General features: G+C 52.1%; 1 protein-coding gene across 1 annotated transcript; it reads left to right on the top strand.

Moving 5' to 3' along the window:
* Positions 1,111 to 15,256, top strand: SV2A (synaptic vesicle glycoprotein 2A). Its single transcript, XM_005677702.3, has 13 exons — positions 1,111 to 1,249; positions 4,914 to 5,879; positions 7,382 to 7,562; positions 8,356 to 8,507; positions 8,622 to 8,755; positions 9,297 to 9,386; positions 9,609 to 9,719; positions 9,886 to 9,974; positions 10,630 to 10,794; positions 11,009 to 11,142; positions 11,985 to 12,191; positions 12,790 to 12,949; positions 13,378 to 15,256. Exons 2-13 carry the CDS (start codon positions 5,258 to 5,260, stop codon positions 13,559 to 13,561), a joined length of 2,229 nt encoding a protein of 742 aa, XP_005677759.2. The 5' UTR covers positions 1,111 to 1,249; positions 4,914 to 5,257; the 3' UTR covers positions 13,562 to 15,256.

The following is a 15,717-nucleotide window of genomic DNA, read 5'->3' as shown; positions in this document are numbered from 1 at the left end:
CTCCAAAGTACCTGCTTCCCTCATCTCTGAAGCAAATATGTTCACCAAGTGGTATGTCTTGGATCTCTAAGCCCAGGTTACTGATACTGAGGCAAAGGAAAGATAAAGGAAAGAAGTGAAACCAATTCACTTTGTTCTTGCCCTGGAAGCAGAAGTGTGTGTGTGTGTGTGTGTGTGTGTGTGTGTGTGTGGTAAGAGAAAGTGGGGAAGAGTACTGCGGGGGATTGTTGTTGTTGGTTTTTTTTTGAGTCATTGTAACAAACACCTAGGGCTTCCCTGGTGGCTCAGTGGTAAAGAATCCATCTGCCAATGAAGGACAGGAGATGAGTGTTGATCCCTGGGTCAGGAAGATCTTCTAGAAAAGGAAATGGCAACCCACTCCAGTCTTGCCTGGGAAATCCCATGGACAGAGGAGCCTGGCTAGTTAGTCTATGGGGTAGAAAAAGAGTAGGATATGACTTAGGGACTAAACAACAGCAAGAAGGAAATAATTGGCAGGGGAGATGCCCAATTGGTCATGCCTGTCAAACCCCTGCAGCTCCTCCAACCTCTGCTGTCACCAGCAGAACGGAGGACAAGGAGGTCTGATTGGAAATAAATAGTCTGGAAAGAGATAACAAGGATCCAGGAGTTTCCTTCTCCGGCAGTTTAGGATAAAAACCACATTTTGTTATTCTTGCTTCCTGTGAAACAGCCAGGTAAACTTGGAGTGTGAGCAGTCCAGATTTGGGAGTTTGGCTGGGAACAGTGAGGAAGGGAAAGGGAGGCGATTTGAAGGCAGAGCGAGTCCCTAACATTTGTGGGTCTTGCCATTCTGGGACTGAGGCTCTGAGGAAGGGGCTGCCTCGTTCACCATCTCCCTTTCTGTCTTCCCACTTGCCTTCTTGACATCAGTATTACTTTCCTTAGATCCTTTAGTCTTTAGGAGGGGCTGGTGTCATCTCCAGCTGCCCCTGTGACAGCCCCTCCAGCTCCCTCACCGCCTCTCCCCAGCCCCGAGTCCCTCCCCATTCTCTTTTTTCTTCCACCCCCCACCCCCCAACAATGGTCTCTCCCGATGCTCACTGGTGCGGGTGGGGGGGGGGGCGGGGGAGGGCGGGGGGAGGGCGGAGGCGGGGCCGGAGCCCGTGGGGGGGCAGGTCTGCATTGCTGCTTCCGTTGGTACCCAGAGCAGACACCGCTGCCGCCTGCCCCACCGCCGGGACCCCCGCCCTCACCCGGACTCCCTTATCTGGGGGACCCAGCCCAGGTGAGACCCCTCTCTCTGTTTCTCAGCTCCACCCCGCCCCAGGGCAGAAGCATCCTCGCCTTGTCTTGCAGCCATTTTATCCTCCGATGCTTTGCTTGTGGGGAGGGTGACCGTCCCTCATCAGGGGTGACGGGATTGCTGGTGGTTTGAATGGACATTTATGGCGGTTGCTGTGTTGATCAGAGAAGGAAATATATATATTTATACATATATATATGTGTGGAGGAGGGGTGTTTTTCTCTACCTTAACCAAGCTCCTACTACTCTCCTCAGATGTTAACGGGGGTGGGGGCTTGTAAGGTGGAATAGGGTTCCCTCAAACTCCAATTCCCAACTCATCTTGCACCCCCCCCTCCACCTCCCCCCCTCGCCCCGCGTGATAGATGACCTTGGCTGGGGCGGGAGAATATATGCTGCCTCAGTCTGTGCACCTGGACTTGGGTTGCGGGTCGGGGGAAGCAGTTGGGTTTGTGGGGTGTGTGTGGGGGGAGGGGGTTGGTGGAGGAAGGGCAGATGAAGGAGGGAAGAAAGGGAATGGTGAACAGAAATGTTGGGTAGATAGAGGTGGTGAACAACCAGGCTTAGGGGTATGGTTGGGGGTGGGGCTGGAGGCAGGCAGTCGCTCGGGGGGGGGGGGGGTCGGGGGAAGGGGTGTTGAGTGCTGATGGGCACTAGTCCAGCAGCAGAATCAAGGGTGAGGGGAGGCGCTCGGAGAATGGGTTCAGTCAGTTCTAGGGGCTCCGCTCTTATACCAGAGCAGGGCAGGATGGGGAGGGTCGCCGCGGACGCTGGCAGGGGCGGTCTCTATGCCTGCGCTCGTGAAGATCTCCCCTTACATTCTGGTCCCTGCCTCTCCGAATTCCTCCTTGGACATTCTCAGCTGACACCTTGATCTTTTCCCCATCAGAACTGTGGAGACTCCATCTTCCAGACCGTACGGTAGTATGTAGGCAGGAGTGGTGCAGCCTTGGCTGTCCTGGGGTGGGGATCGAGGCTCAGTTACCCAGCAGAGGTGGGGAGGGGTGCTCCAGCACCTCTCTCCCCCGCAACCATGAATGTTTTGATAAGTGATTGCTTCTTAAGGACCTTGTCACCTGGGCTAGGGTGGGTTGGGAAATCCAGGTGGCTTCCAAAGTCAGGGGCTTTGATGGAGGTGAGGGGTTCTGGACCTTCCCACCCCACAACCAATCTTGGGCTGACTGAGTTATCCTGAGAGGAAGCTTTGCTCAGAGTCTCCTGCCTCCCCCCATCCTCTGCAGAAAATCTCTCGGGCATGTTTTCCCATCAGGTGAAGCCAACCGACCTTAAAGAGCCCTGTAACCCTGAATCTTGTCTCCTTTAACCTCTACGTCTCTGAGTCTGTCTCCCTCCCACAAGCTTAGCCACCCTGTGCTGCTTTGGGGGCTAAAAATAGCACCACTTTCTCACCAGCTTGAAGAATTTGTCTTCTTTCTCTCCCTCCTGAGCTCCTGGGCTTGTTGGCCCTGGGGGAGCTGGCTGCCGAGCCAGCACGTCCTGCTGTGGCTCCGGGGCCCTCTGTGCCCTTCCGGTTCCTCTCAGGGGTGGAGAGTGTAAACAAACACCGAGCGTGGCTCCTGCTGGGCCCATCTGCCTGTGCCAGGGTTTGGGGGGAGAGCCTAACTGGGAAGGAAAGGTGAGGCAAGCAAATTGCATGCAAAAAGGGGATTCCACTGTTCCCTCTCTCCAATGGGGGATGGTTTGGGCCTTGAACCACAAGGAAAGAAGGTGACATAGGGGTCACTGGTTCTGGTCATCGTGGTCCACTGCTCACATCTGACCTGAGGGGGTAGGGCTCTGCTTTGCTAGTGCTTCTTTCTAAACTACATAGCATTACTTACCCCTTCTGCCTGGGCCAGTGTGTGTGTGTGTGTGTGTGTGTGTGTGTGTGTGTGTGTGTGTGTGTAAGTGTATGTGTGACATTTAATGAAGGCCCTGGATGGGTTGGAACAGAATGAAGCAGGATATTTTTAGGGGAATGATCTCTGATCAGAATCTAGTCCTGCTTCCTCTGCTTCTATGAAGGAAGAGGGGCTTCTCCCATGCTTGCCTCTGGAGGATGTCTTTTGCGGGGGAGGGGAGGTCCAAGCCCCCTTCATTCTATATGAGCTCCTACGCAATGCGGTATTTATGGACTCCCTTTTCCTTGACTCTTGGAGGAGGAGCAGAAAGGATTAAGGGGGATTAGAAAGGGAGGCCATGGAGGAAGGAGGTACAACCATAGACCTTAGATGCCCATGTTGGAAATGTATGTGTTTGATTTTCCACCCCTACCCCCACCGGTGAAAGGGGGCCCATTTATGACATCCTGAAGGAAGGTGGCAAGCCAGTCGTCACCTCTTTTTTAGATTTTGGTCTGCCCCTTTTTCCCCATGACCTCAGATTCCAGGTCTCCCTTTTTGTGAGTCTTCCATTGTTTGTCTGGAGCAGACAATATGGGTCCAGCTGCTGGCATTTGTTTGAACACAGAGGGGTCTCGGGATTCTGTATTGGGAGGTTACAACAGCATCCAAATGTGACCCTCCCCTGCTTTGCCCTTGCTGCTTCTTTCACAGTTTTCAATCTAGTAGGAAGGAAAGAAACTAATAGGTCTGCTGTGAGATTAAATTATCACATCCACTTGGAGAAATAGAGATTATTATCCCCAGTTTAAATATAAGGACTCTGAGGTTTAGAGATGTTCAGGAACCTGCTCAAGATCAGTTAGTAAATGGCAGAGCTGGAATTTCAACTTATGTCATCTGATTGTCATGCGCTGTGCACTGAACCAGCTCTCTCCTTGCCAGTATCCCTTTCTGCCATTCACCCTAAAGAGCATCCTCAGGTGGCTTTCGTTCTAACGTCTTGTGAGGGAGTGGAGGTCATCTTACCACATTACTATCACCACAAAGAGTAATAACTAATATTTATTCATCAGTTGTTATGTGCCAGGCACTATGGTAAAGAGCTTATACTCATTATGTCATTTAATCCTTACTTCCCCCTCTTTAATGAGAGGGAACTAAGGCTTTGAGGATCAGAGACATGCTCATGGTCACTTAGTAAGCTGTTGAAACAGGAAGTCAAATCTAAGTCTGTCTGATTCTGGAAGCTGAGCTTTCACCCACTGAGCTATGTTGGGAGAAGACTCTTCCTTGTGAAGCCTACGAACATGGAACCTGAGGAAGGACCATAAAGCCCCATCTTCAGATGCCATCAGTGGTCTGAAGGCAACAGGTTGAAGGATTCAGTTGTCCTTCTATACGTTCGCAAGCTCTGCTCCCAGTAAGAAACCCAGACCAGACTAGAGAAGGGAGTTTTGGTTTCTCTATTTCCTGTTTTATCTTTGGCAGGTGGGTGGTAAAGCAAAGGGTCTGTTCTTGAAGTGGGGCCAGGGATCAGGAGATGGGCTCTGGGTAGGTGATCGTGACTTTGGAGCAAATCCCATGCGTCTAGTCTCCAAGGTCAAAGTAAGGGACGTATACTGAATGGCCCATAGCAGGCCCAGACAGTCATCCTTTTTTCCTGAGTCGGGTTTGAGGCCAGCAGGCCAGCTCTGTAACACAAGGCCCAAGTGGGGCTCTGGGTCGGCAGGAGCGCTATATTGGCCTTCTTCAGTGTCTTAGGCCTCACAACCTCCTTTTTTCTCCCTCTTATCTTTTTCTAGATCTCCAGAGGCTCCTGGAAGAGAAGTAGCAGCCTTTTCTGAGTTATCCTGGCTCCCCAGCTTAGCCTCCCCAACCTGGCTCCCCCTCCCCTTCCGGTCCCCCCTCTCCCCTTCTTCCTTCCCAATGCACCCAACTGAACTGGGTGTAGGCCAAGTTCTTCCCTCCCTTCCCCTCCTAGACACTCACTGGCCAGATCCTATATTCTATTCTGTGCCCAGAGTTACTCAAACACATTTCATCTAAGTAACCCCTGGGAAGCGGTCTTTCTGACTCCAAGAGCCCTTGTGCAAAATCAGAATAAGGAAGGGGGGAAGATTCGGTGAAGTAGTCCCCAAGCCCCATCATGGAAGAGGGCTTCAGAGACCGGGCAGCTTTCATCCGTGGGGCCAAAGACATTGCCAAGGAAGTCAAGAAGCATGCAGCCAAGAAGGTGGTGAAGGGCCTGGACAGAGTCCAGGACGAATATTCCCGAAGATCCTACTCCCGCTTTGAGGAGGAGGACGATGATGACGACTTCCCCGCCCCTGCTGATGGCTATTACCGCGGGGAAGGGGCCCAGGATGAGGAGGAAGGCGGCGCATCTAGCGATGCTACCGAGGGCCACGACGAGGATGATGAGATCTACGAGGGGGAATATCAGGGCATCCCCCGGGCAGAGTCTGGGGGCAAAGGCGAGCGGATGGCAGATGGGGCGCCCCTGGCTGGAGTGAGGGGGGGCTTGGGTGATGGGGAGGGTCCCCCGGGGGGGCGGGGAGAAGCACAGCGGCGGAAAGAACGGGAAGAACTAGCCCAGCAGTATGAAGCCATCCTACGCGAGTGCGGCCACGGCCGCTTCCAGTGGACACTCTATTTCGTACTTGGTCTGGCACTGATGGCCGATGGCGTTGAGGTCTTCGTGGTGGGCTTCGTGCTGCCCAGTGCTGAGAAAGACATGTGCCTGTCTGACTCCAACAAAGGCATGCTGGGTAAGATATGTTTCGCTCCAGCCCCATCCCGCCCCAAATTCTGGAAAACAGTTCTCTGTGCCTGAGAACTGCTCCTGACCTTACCACTGCATTCCTGAGGATCCTGGTCCCAAGATATCCCCAGGAGAGCTCAGGGCTCCTCTGTCATGCTCTCCACCTCCACTCCCCCAACCCTGACACCCTCCTCTAGAGGCTGGGTCAGGGTGAGGTTGCCTGTGCAAGAGAAAAGGCACATGGGCTGGGGCTTGGGCCTGTAGTTGTGGGGTGGTCTGCTTAGTTCTGTAGGAGACTGCTGTGGTGGGATGGACCCCCATTTAATGTTTCTTCAAAGCCTTTCCTCTTGTTACCCTGATTATTTCCCTTTTTGGGGGGAACAAGAAGGCAGTATCCAAACTCCTTGATTTAAATGCGGAGAGTCAGTTTGGGGTGGTGGGGGGCTGGGAAGAATCCAGCCAGAGAAGCTGGTCGCACTTGCTCTCAGTTAGCATTGGGAATGTTCAGGGGCCAGCGAGTGGTCTTTAATGGCCCTTCCTGATGGAGATCCCAAGGGAGGAAATCCCCTAGAAGGGGATCCCTCAGAAGGGATCAGGTCTTGCTCTGTCACCAAGTTGCCACGAGATCCTAGGCAGTTTCCTTCTCCCTCGGGCTGGACTTGGGCCTGGGTAAAATGCAGAGTTTGGAGTAGATAACTTTTAAGACCAATTCCAACTCTGATTTTATGAAGGAAGAAAGGAACAGGGGAGTTTTGGGACCAGAAGTATTGGAACTGGAAGGAAAAAAAATGGATTTATATGTGGGCTTCTGTGGTCGCTCTAAAGAATCTGCCTGTAATGCAGGAAACTGGGGTTTGATCCCTGGGTCAAAGTTACCCTGGAGAAGGAAATGGCAACCCACTCTGGTATTCTTTCCTGGAAAATTCCAGGGACAGAAGAGCCTGTGGGCTACAGTCCATGGGGTCACAAAGAGTTGGACACAACTGAGCGATTTTCACTTTCACTTTTGTGTGTGTGTGATTTCCTGGGAGGACTGAAGGAATGGAGCCTCTTTCCCAGGGAACATGAGAGACACCTCCTGCCGCTTGGAGGGCATCAAGTTAGAGAGGCTAGAGGGGATCCTGGGAAGGTCTGGGAATGTAGGCAGATCCATTTCTCATTCCAGGCAAGCTAGAGATGGGGGTATTGTGTATGCGTGTGTGTGTGTGAGACAGCAAGAGTGTGAGAGCGAGCAAGAAGGAATGAGAGGGAAAGAAAGGAGAATTCTAGGGCTGGCTCATGTCTGCATCTCTGCCTTTGACCCTCCAGGCTGCAGAGATGACCTTCCATCTTAGCTCATGTAATGCATCCTCGCTCACTTGATCTCATCTCTGGGTAGACTTAGCTCCTACAAGTCCTTCAGATCTTCTGTCCATGCTGCTGCAGTTTCAGCTCATTTAAATGTCTGGTGAGTGGGAGAACCTTAGTGTGTCTGCTCATACCCCTTCTGCCTCTGTTCTCCTCCTTCAGGCCTCATTGTCTACCTGGGCATGATGGTGGGAGCCTTCCTCTGGGGAGGGCTGGCTGATCGGCTGGGTCGAAGACAGTGTCTGCTCATCTCACTCTCAGTCAACAGTGTCTTCGCCTTTTTCTCATCTTTCGTCCAGGGTTATGGCACTTTCCTTTTCTGCCGTCTCCTTTCTGGGGTCGGGTGAGTGTTCCCCTCGTGAGCCCCTGGAAGGCAGGGCTGCATCTTGGTTGCTGTTATACTTCTAGGGCCCTGCATAGTGCCAGGCACACCAGCTATACCTCAAATATGTGTGAGCTGAATGAATGAAATCCTCTCCCTTCAGGCCAGTTTCTCCCTGTCCAGGACCTGTCTACTGTCTGTCCAGACTGCCATTCCATATCTGGTTCACTCCCGAGTCCTTCACCCTACCTTTTAGTGCCATTCTGAGCCTGGTTCCCTCAAGAGACCCAGGGGGGCTCAACTTCACTCCTGGTTGGTTATCTGTGGTTATCCCTTTCTCAGAGCATAAATATTTCCTCCATTCAACAACAAACCTTGTTCATACCCACACCTGCCAGAACTCTGCAGCCCTGAGCCACCCAACTTCTGCACTTCCTCTGCCACCTGCATGTCCCCTCCGCATTGTCTGCCAGCTCTCTTCTGGCCTGCTTCCTCAGATTCCTCTTGCTCTTCTCCCTTTGGGGATTTCCCCTCTTTTCTGTGAGTATCGGCTCTCCCTTCCAACTCTGTAGTCATCTTCAAGATTCAACGTTTGTTCCTTCCCATTCCCTGAGACCTGCCTGCCTGTCTCCTAGGGTCCCAAGGATGGGTGCCTGATGGCTGGTGGTGAGGGAGCTTATAGGGCATGGTGATGAGAAGGAGTTTCTCTTTAAAAGGTTCAGAAGATGAAAGGGACTTGGGAATCCAGAGCGCTAGGGTATGGGATCAGGAATATAGCCGTTTTCCAGCGCTGAATTCTTGCAATGCCCTCCAGGATTGGAGGGTCCATCCCCATCGTCTTCTCCTATTTCTCGGAGTTTCTGGCACAGGAGAAACGTGGGGAGCATTTGAGCTGGCTCTGCATGTTTTGGATGATCGGTGGAGTGTACGCAGCTGCTATGGCCTGGGCCATCATCCCTCACTATGGTGAGCAGCCCCCAGAACATGTACCCGAGACTCTCTCTCCTCTCCTGTGCTCCCTATGGTAGGACCCTACAGTCTCTGGCCTCTCTGCTGACGCTGTGACTCTGTCCTTGCCAGGGTGGAGCTTTCAGATGGGGTCTGCTTACCAGTTCCACAGCTGGAGGGTCTTTGTCCTTGTCTGCGCTTTCCCTTCTGTGTTTGCCATTGGGGCTCTGACCACACAGCCTGAAAGCCCCCGTTTCTTCCTGGAGGTGAATGGGGCTGGGGCTGGGCTCGGGGGAGGGCAGCAGGGGCTCCTGCAGTCAAACACCCACCATGGGCTGGGTCTGGGCCACGTGGCAGCCTTCCTTTCCCAGGGTCCAAGGTCTGGGGGGCCTTGATCTTACTTCCTTTGTCTTAGAATGTATTTCCAGAGGAGTTCCGTGGGTGTTAAAACCAGAGGACCTGCTTCACCATGGGTGGCTTAGGGTTTTGCAGGCAGGGGTCCTGACCCTGGCCCTCCTAGAGCCCACCCTCCCCCTACTTTATCCTGACCCAGCAGGGTGAGGATGCTCCTGCTCTGACTACATACTCGCCCATCGCCTTCATTTCCCTCGTTTTCAGTTTCTCTCTCCATTGTGCCGAGGGATCCTGACTCTTGCCCAAGCCTGGTTACCTCTGGCTGTGCTCCCCCTTGGGCTCTTTGGGAGTGGTTGGTGGTTGTGCCCCTAGGTCAGGTTGAGAGAGGGGGATCTGTAGCCCTGGGTCAGGGAGGGGCTGACCCGGATGTGGGGATTGTTTCTGTGGCTCTAGAATGGGAAGCATGATGAGGCCTGGATGGTACTGAAGCAGGTCCATGACACCAACATGCGAGCCAAGGGGCATCCTGAGCGAGTCTTCTCGGTAAGCCACAATCCTCCCCTCAGTCCTCCGAGTGCCCACACCTGGCCCCTCCCTGGACCTCTCACCCCGCCTTCCTAGGCCGCACTGAGATCTCAGTGGGATCTCTCAGGGTATCACGTCTCCCTCCCATTTCCCACTCTGCTACCACAGGAGAAACTGGGGTACTTGGAAGGGCTGGAAAGTACAGACTAAGTGACTGCTCACTCCTTATTTTGACCCCAGGTAACACACATTAAGACAATTCATCAGGAGGATGAGTTGATTGAGATCCAGTCCGACACGGGGGCTTGGTACCAGCGCTGGGGGGTCCGGGCCTTGAGCCTGGGAGGGCAGGTAATGGGGCCGGGGATGGTGGAGAGGTGGAGAGGAGGGCAGGGCTGGAGCTTGGGCATGGGGGTGATTGTGAACTGGAGGGAGCTGGTAGGGCAGAAAACCTGGGATCTGGAGGTGCTAGAACTACTGGCTGGCAGCCGCTGTATGACTGTCCTATTCTGCCTAGGTCTGGGGGAATTTCCTCTCTTGTTTTGGTCCAGAATACCGCCGCATCACTCTGATGATGATGGGTGTGTGGTTCACCATGTCATTCAGGTGAGGAGCTGGGTGGGCTGGGTTGGAAGTGCTGGATGTGATGGTCTGTGGGTTGGGAGAGAGGTGGAGAAAATGGAAATGAAGGGGATGAATAATGAGGGAAGGTGCTGTTTGGATCCCCTCTGATAGTCCACCCGGCTCCTCTACCTCACTTCTTAATCCAACAAACTTATATTATAGGCAGAACAGTATTAAGCTTCTATTCTGTGCCAGGTACTCTGCTGGGATGGAATAGATGTGGTCTCAGTCCTCATGGAGTTTACATCTTGGTCTAGGAGCTAGACAAACTAGCTGTAATGAGGAGTGCCACGGTGGGGGATGTGCACTGGGAACAGGCTTCCCAGCCCAGATTGCTGGTAGGCTGGAGAGGGGATGTAAGTCCTAAAGGATGAAAAGGAGTTAGGCTGAGGGTGGGATGGGGAGACTGTTTTAAATAGGAGGTAGAGCAAATGCCTGGGAGGTAAGAAGTAATAGGCAGGAGGGTTAGAAGAACCTGAAGTCCCTCAGAACCACAGCAGTTGGTGAAAGATGAGATGAGATGAGGCTGGGGAGGTGAGCACGGTCCTAACATGGGCTGACTCCTCTGTTTCTTTCTCCTTCTGGACTGTGTGGTTCTAATCCATGAGCCCTGATTCCATTGCCCTTGACGCTTCAGCTACTATGGCCTGACTGTCTGGTTTCCCGACATGATCCGCCATCTCCAAGCAGTGGACTATGCAGCCCGCACCAAAGTGTTCCCTGGGGAACGTGTGGAGCATGTGACTTTTAACTTCACCTTAGAGAATCAGATTCACCGAGGGGGACAGTACTTCAATGACAAGTATGTGGGGATCTTTGAGCTTCACCCCTTCCATCCCTCCTACCCTTTGCCTTTTTTGTGAGTCTGGGGGTTCAGAGACCAGGTGTTTGGGGGCAAAGACCCGTGGTTCTTCTCAATCCTGCAGCTTCCTGTCTTACTTCACTGTTACTTCATGAGTGTTGGAGGAGGGTGTAAGAATGAGGGGAAGGTGGCTTTCATCATCCTGGCTTTACAGGTTCATTGGGCTACGTCTGAAGTCAGTGTCCTTTGAGGACTCCCTGTTTGAGGAGTGTTATTTCGAGGATGTCACATCCAGCAACACATTTTTCCGCAACTGCACGTTCATCAACACCGTGTTCTATAACACTGGTAAGGTGGGAAGGCTAGAGGCTGACAGACCAAAGGATTGGGCGGACCCTGAGCTGGAGAAAGGGAACCTTCTTCATTCTCTAACTCAGGGTTCATCAAGCTGAGCTCTTCAGAGCCTTGGAGGTGATAGGGGGGTCTGTTAGTTACTACCAGCAATTACAACAATCTAATGGTAATTGATCATTTTTCTGTAGTTAAGTAGAACGTCTGACAAAAACATCGTTTGTTTGCTTTTGGCTAGAATTGGAGCAACTCAATATTGTGATATTAATGCACTTTTGAAGAGGGCAAAATCATTCAAAAGAGCAGCCTTGGGGAAAAAAAAAACAATAAAAGGGATATTTGGTGGAGAAAAGGGAGTCAGGGCCTTAATCCTTTTCTTTAACAGGGATTCTCAAACTAAATGCACATGAAATGCTGGTTTTGTGAGCTAGACTGAGGTTTCCCACCTCTAAATGGAGTGCTGAGTTTTCCTATCTTGCAGGGAAAAAAAAAATGGATAGGATTCTTTTTAATATTTGCCCTAAACTTCTGGCTCTGCTACTGCTTATAGTTAGCTAGAGCAGACAAAAAGAATGAATAAGAAAGTAGTAGACATCATTAGGAGCAAACATAGAAACAGCCAAGTGCATTGTTTCATTTGGTAAACTATGGTCATTTTATGACATAAAAGGATCCTAGCTCCTACGGTGATGTTATCTGATGTTTTACCATAGTGTCCTGACTGATTCTGAGAGCCCCGCCTGCTAAACCCCTCAAAGGCAGAGCCCTGAGCATAAGCAATAGCAGCCTCCCTCTCACATGTGCCATGATTGTCTGCCTGTCTTGGCCTTCGCCCCCAGACCTGTTTGAGTACAAGTTTGTGAACAGCCGTCTGGTGAATAGCACATTCCTGCACAACAAGGAGGGCTGCCCCCTGGACGTGACGGGGACGGGTGAAGGCGCCTACATGGTGTATTTTGTCAGCTTCTTGGGGACACTGGCTGTGCTTCCTGGGAACATTGTGTCTGCTCTGCTCATGGACAAGATTGGCAGGCTCCGAATGCTTGGTAAGAGGGAGAGGCTGGGTGGTGGTGTGTCAGAACTGACTAGGAGGCCGGGGGGAGGGCATGGCCGTCACTGGGCTTCTAACCTTAGTCTGTGGAAAGCTTAGCCAGAGAAGGGTCTGTCTCTTATGTCTTCTGGTTGGAGGGAGTGGGGGGAGGTAGGGGCTGCATGACCAGGTGGGGTCTAGTGAGGAAGCGCCTCTGGGGATAGGAGGTAGGCAGAATAGCAAGTCTAGGATACAGGCTTTGGGGTCATGGGTTTTGAATCTCAGCTCCACTGCCTTCTTAGGTAAGTTACCTCTGTGAAGCCAGCTGTCTCATCTGCAACATGGCAGTGATGACAGTACCTCTTAGGAGGCTGACTTATTAGTAATGTGTGTAAACCATCCAATTGTCTGGTGCATAGCTTGCACCAAGGAATGGTTGGTACTGATACTGTTAATAAAAAGACAATGTAAGTGAGGTTGGAGATGAGGGAGAAGACTTCCTTTTGGGTACCCTGGCAAAGAAAGTGTCTCATCCTGGTCGAAGGGACAGAGTGGGCTGTGGGTGGCTTTCATCATGGCCACGCTCACACTGCTTTCTTCCTCCCTGGCTCCAGCTGGCTCCAGCGTGATGTCCTGTGTCTCCTGCTTCTTCCTGTCTTTTGGGAACAGTGAGTCTGCCATGATCGCTCTGCTCTGCCTTTTCGGGGGGGTCAGCATCGCATCCTGGAACGCGCTGGACGTGTTGACTGTTGAACTCTACCCCTCGGACAAGAGGTAACAGGCGTGTGGTAGGGGCAGGGCAGCAGGTTTAGGGCTCAGAGGACAGGACAGAAATGGGGTGAGGAAGGGGGCTGATGGGGAAAGGCATCTTTAGGGGTAAAAGGGTACATATTCCCCTTGTTTCTCTTCTAAAAGCTGGTAGCTTTTTTTTTTTTTTTAAGCTACCAGCTTTTATATTCACTCCTTGAAGTCTTAACTATTAACCTAATTTTTTGGTGTCCCTTCCCCCTTGCCTCCCAATTTATCTGTATTCCCTGGTGTGCACCCCTTCTCTCTAATTGCTCCATTCTTCCTCTCCCTCTTGGACACTGCCGGCCCTCTCCACCTGCCCCTCTTCCCCCACAAATCCTCCCATGACCCTTCCTTTGTCTCCCTCTCCGGCCCCTCCATCCTGTTTGCTGCGCTGGGGGACTCCTGAACAGGACCACAGCCTTCGGCTTCCTGAATGCCCTGTGTAAGCTGGCAGCTGTGCTGGGGATCAGCATCTTCACGTCATTTGTGGGAATCACCAAGGCTGCCCCCATCCTCTTTGCCTCTGCTGCCCTTGCCCTCGGGAGTTCTCTGGCCCTGAAGCTGCCTGAGACTCGGGGGCAGGTGCTGCAGTGAGGGAATCTCTGGGGCTTTGCGGGTGGCAGGCACACTGTGAGACCAACAATTTCCTCTTCCCGTTCCCTGCCCTGCCATCCTGGCTGCCAGAGCCCTCGTTCCCCGCCTCCTGTTTAGTGTCTTAGCCATGTATGCGTGAGTGTGTGTGTGTATGTATGTGTGTGCATGTGTGAGACCCCGTGGGCAGGGACTACAGGGAAGGCTCCTCCATCCCAGATTTGGGGTGCAGCTCTATTTCCCACCTCCTACCACCCCTGACTTTGCACAAGAGAAGGCTTGGCCCCACCCTTCTCCCCCAGTGTTAGTGAGAGGCCCTTGCTCTTCCCAGCTCCTGGGGCTTTAGAACAGGCTTCCTGCCTTCCCCCTTATTCCCTCTGCCTGGGCTCTGGCAAAACCACAAGCAGGTGGTTATGCCAAGGGCTAGGGCTTGATGTAGACCATGGACCAAAAGAACTTAGAGTTGGAAGGGCCTAGAGTGCCCTCTCATGCCTCTTGTTGGATGCTGGGGAAGTAGCAATAAACCTCAGCCCCCTGGCCTCCAGTTCCCCCTCAATTTGGGCTACAAGAAGCCTGAATTTTTTGAAATTAGCTTTCTGATTCTTATTTATTTATATATTAAGTTCTGAGGCAGCTCAGCAGGACTGTGTATGTGTGAATGCTTGTGTACACTTATGTATGTGTGTGTGTGTATGCTGTGGGGTGGGGGTGTCATTATACTGTCCTAAAATACAAGCCAAGGGTAATTTCAGTGGACACACACACAAATACCTGACCCCCACAGTACCTCCCCTAATCTTGTTTCTGAGCCTGGCCTGCTCAGGAGCCTCGGCAGGCTGGGAGAAGAGTCTCACAGTCTAGGGACAGCCAAGGGCACCTGACAAGGTTCATCTCCTCCCCGTCTCTCAAGAAGCACAGGCCTCCTCTGGAGTGAGAGGCTCTCCCCACTACACAGCACAGACAGGAAGAGCACAGCTGCCCTCCCACCTCGACTGTCCCCACAGGCAGAGCAGCAGGGGAGGGGAAGAAACCCGTATGTGGTCAAACCAGCAGATCCAAAGCACAAGGCGCTGGGGTGGGGCAGGCACCGGGCTTTCCCAGCAACTCCTGCAAAGTGGGAAGAGTTTCAGCAGTAAGCCAGGGACCCCTAATGCAGGGACCAGAAGCCTCAGTTTCCCCATCTCACCCTCTCCACAGGATAGCCCATGTAGGTTAAGCTGCCCCTGCCCCCTGCCCCCGCCCCATGTGGTTGCTTTCTTGGGTGCCCCCGTCCTCCACCCCCAACACTGTAGCTGTGATGTGTTGTAGTTTTTAGCTGTTTGTAAATGTTAAAAAGTTAAAAGGAAAAAGTGAAAACAAAAAAAGAAAATCCAAATTCAGCCTCCTCCTGCTGCGTCTGGTGCCCCTACCCTATGGTCACTCCCATTTTGTAAAAGTGAACCAGGTGGTGACTGTTTAACTCTCTGATGTCTGTGCTCAAAGAACTGCCTTCTCCAGTGCCCAGTGTATGAGTGTGCGCCCTCTCTCTTCACCCTTTACTTGCTGGACGCAGCCCTCTCCCCTGCACCTCCCTGGAGGGACCCATCCATCTCCCTTACTCTCCTGGGGAACCCTAAATCCAACTCTGTTGATGTAAAAAAAATTAAATGAAAAATACTGATGAAAAATAAAAAGGAAACAAATCCTTAAAACCTAAAATGGCTGTCTACTTCTTTGCCTCTACCTACATCCAACTTTGTTCTGCCTCCTGAGGCAGAAGATGGTGAGCTGGAAAAACAACTCCTTTCTCCAAACTGAAGGCCAGAGTGACATGATGCATTTACTTCCTGAGTTGGCCTCTATGCTGACCTTCCCACTTTTATAGATAGAGGGCCCTCATAGTCTCCTAGTTTTGAAAACTTGGGGTAATGTCCTACAACCTAATAGCAAAAAATGGGCTAAAGACTTGAGTACCCATTTTTCCAAACACATAAGATGACCAATAGATACTGTTCAGTCGTGTCTGACTTCTTTGCAACCCCGCGCAGTGCAGCATGCCAGGCGTCCTTCATTATCGCCCAGTTTGCTCAAACTCACGTCAATTGAGTTGATGCCATCCAACCTTCTCATCCTCTGTTGCCCTCTTCTCCTGCCCTCCATCTTTCCCAGCAACAGGGTCT

This window comes from Capra hircus, chromosome 3 (genome assembly GCF_001704415.2).
Source record: "Capra hircus breed San Clemente chromosome 3, ASM170441v1, whole genome shotgun sequence".
Taxonomy (NCBI): Eukaryota; Metazoa; Chordata; class Mammalia; order Artiodactyla; family Bovidae; genus Capra; species Capra hircus.
This window is presented reverse-complemented; position numbering and strand designations above follow the sequence as displayed.

What these genes read in the sequence shown, in the direction of transcription:
- SV2A (XM_005677702.3), top strand. Translation starts at nt 5,258, where the DNA reads ATGGAAGAGGGCTTCAGAGACCGGGCAGCTTTCATCCGTGGGGCCAAA. An exon ending in CTCCAACAAAGGCATGCTGG is followed by an intron (nt 5,880 to 7,381) that starts GTAAGATATGTT and finishes CTCCTCCTTCAG; the next exon opens with GCCTCATTGTCTACCTGGGC. An exon ending in ATCCTGAGCGAGTCTTCTCG is followed by an intron (nt 9,387 to 9,608) that starts GTAAGCCACAAT and finishes TTTTGACCCCAG; the next exon opens with GTAACACACATTAAGACAAT.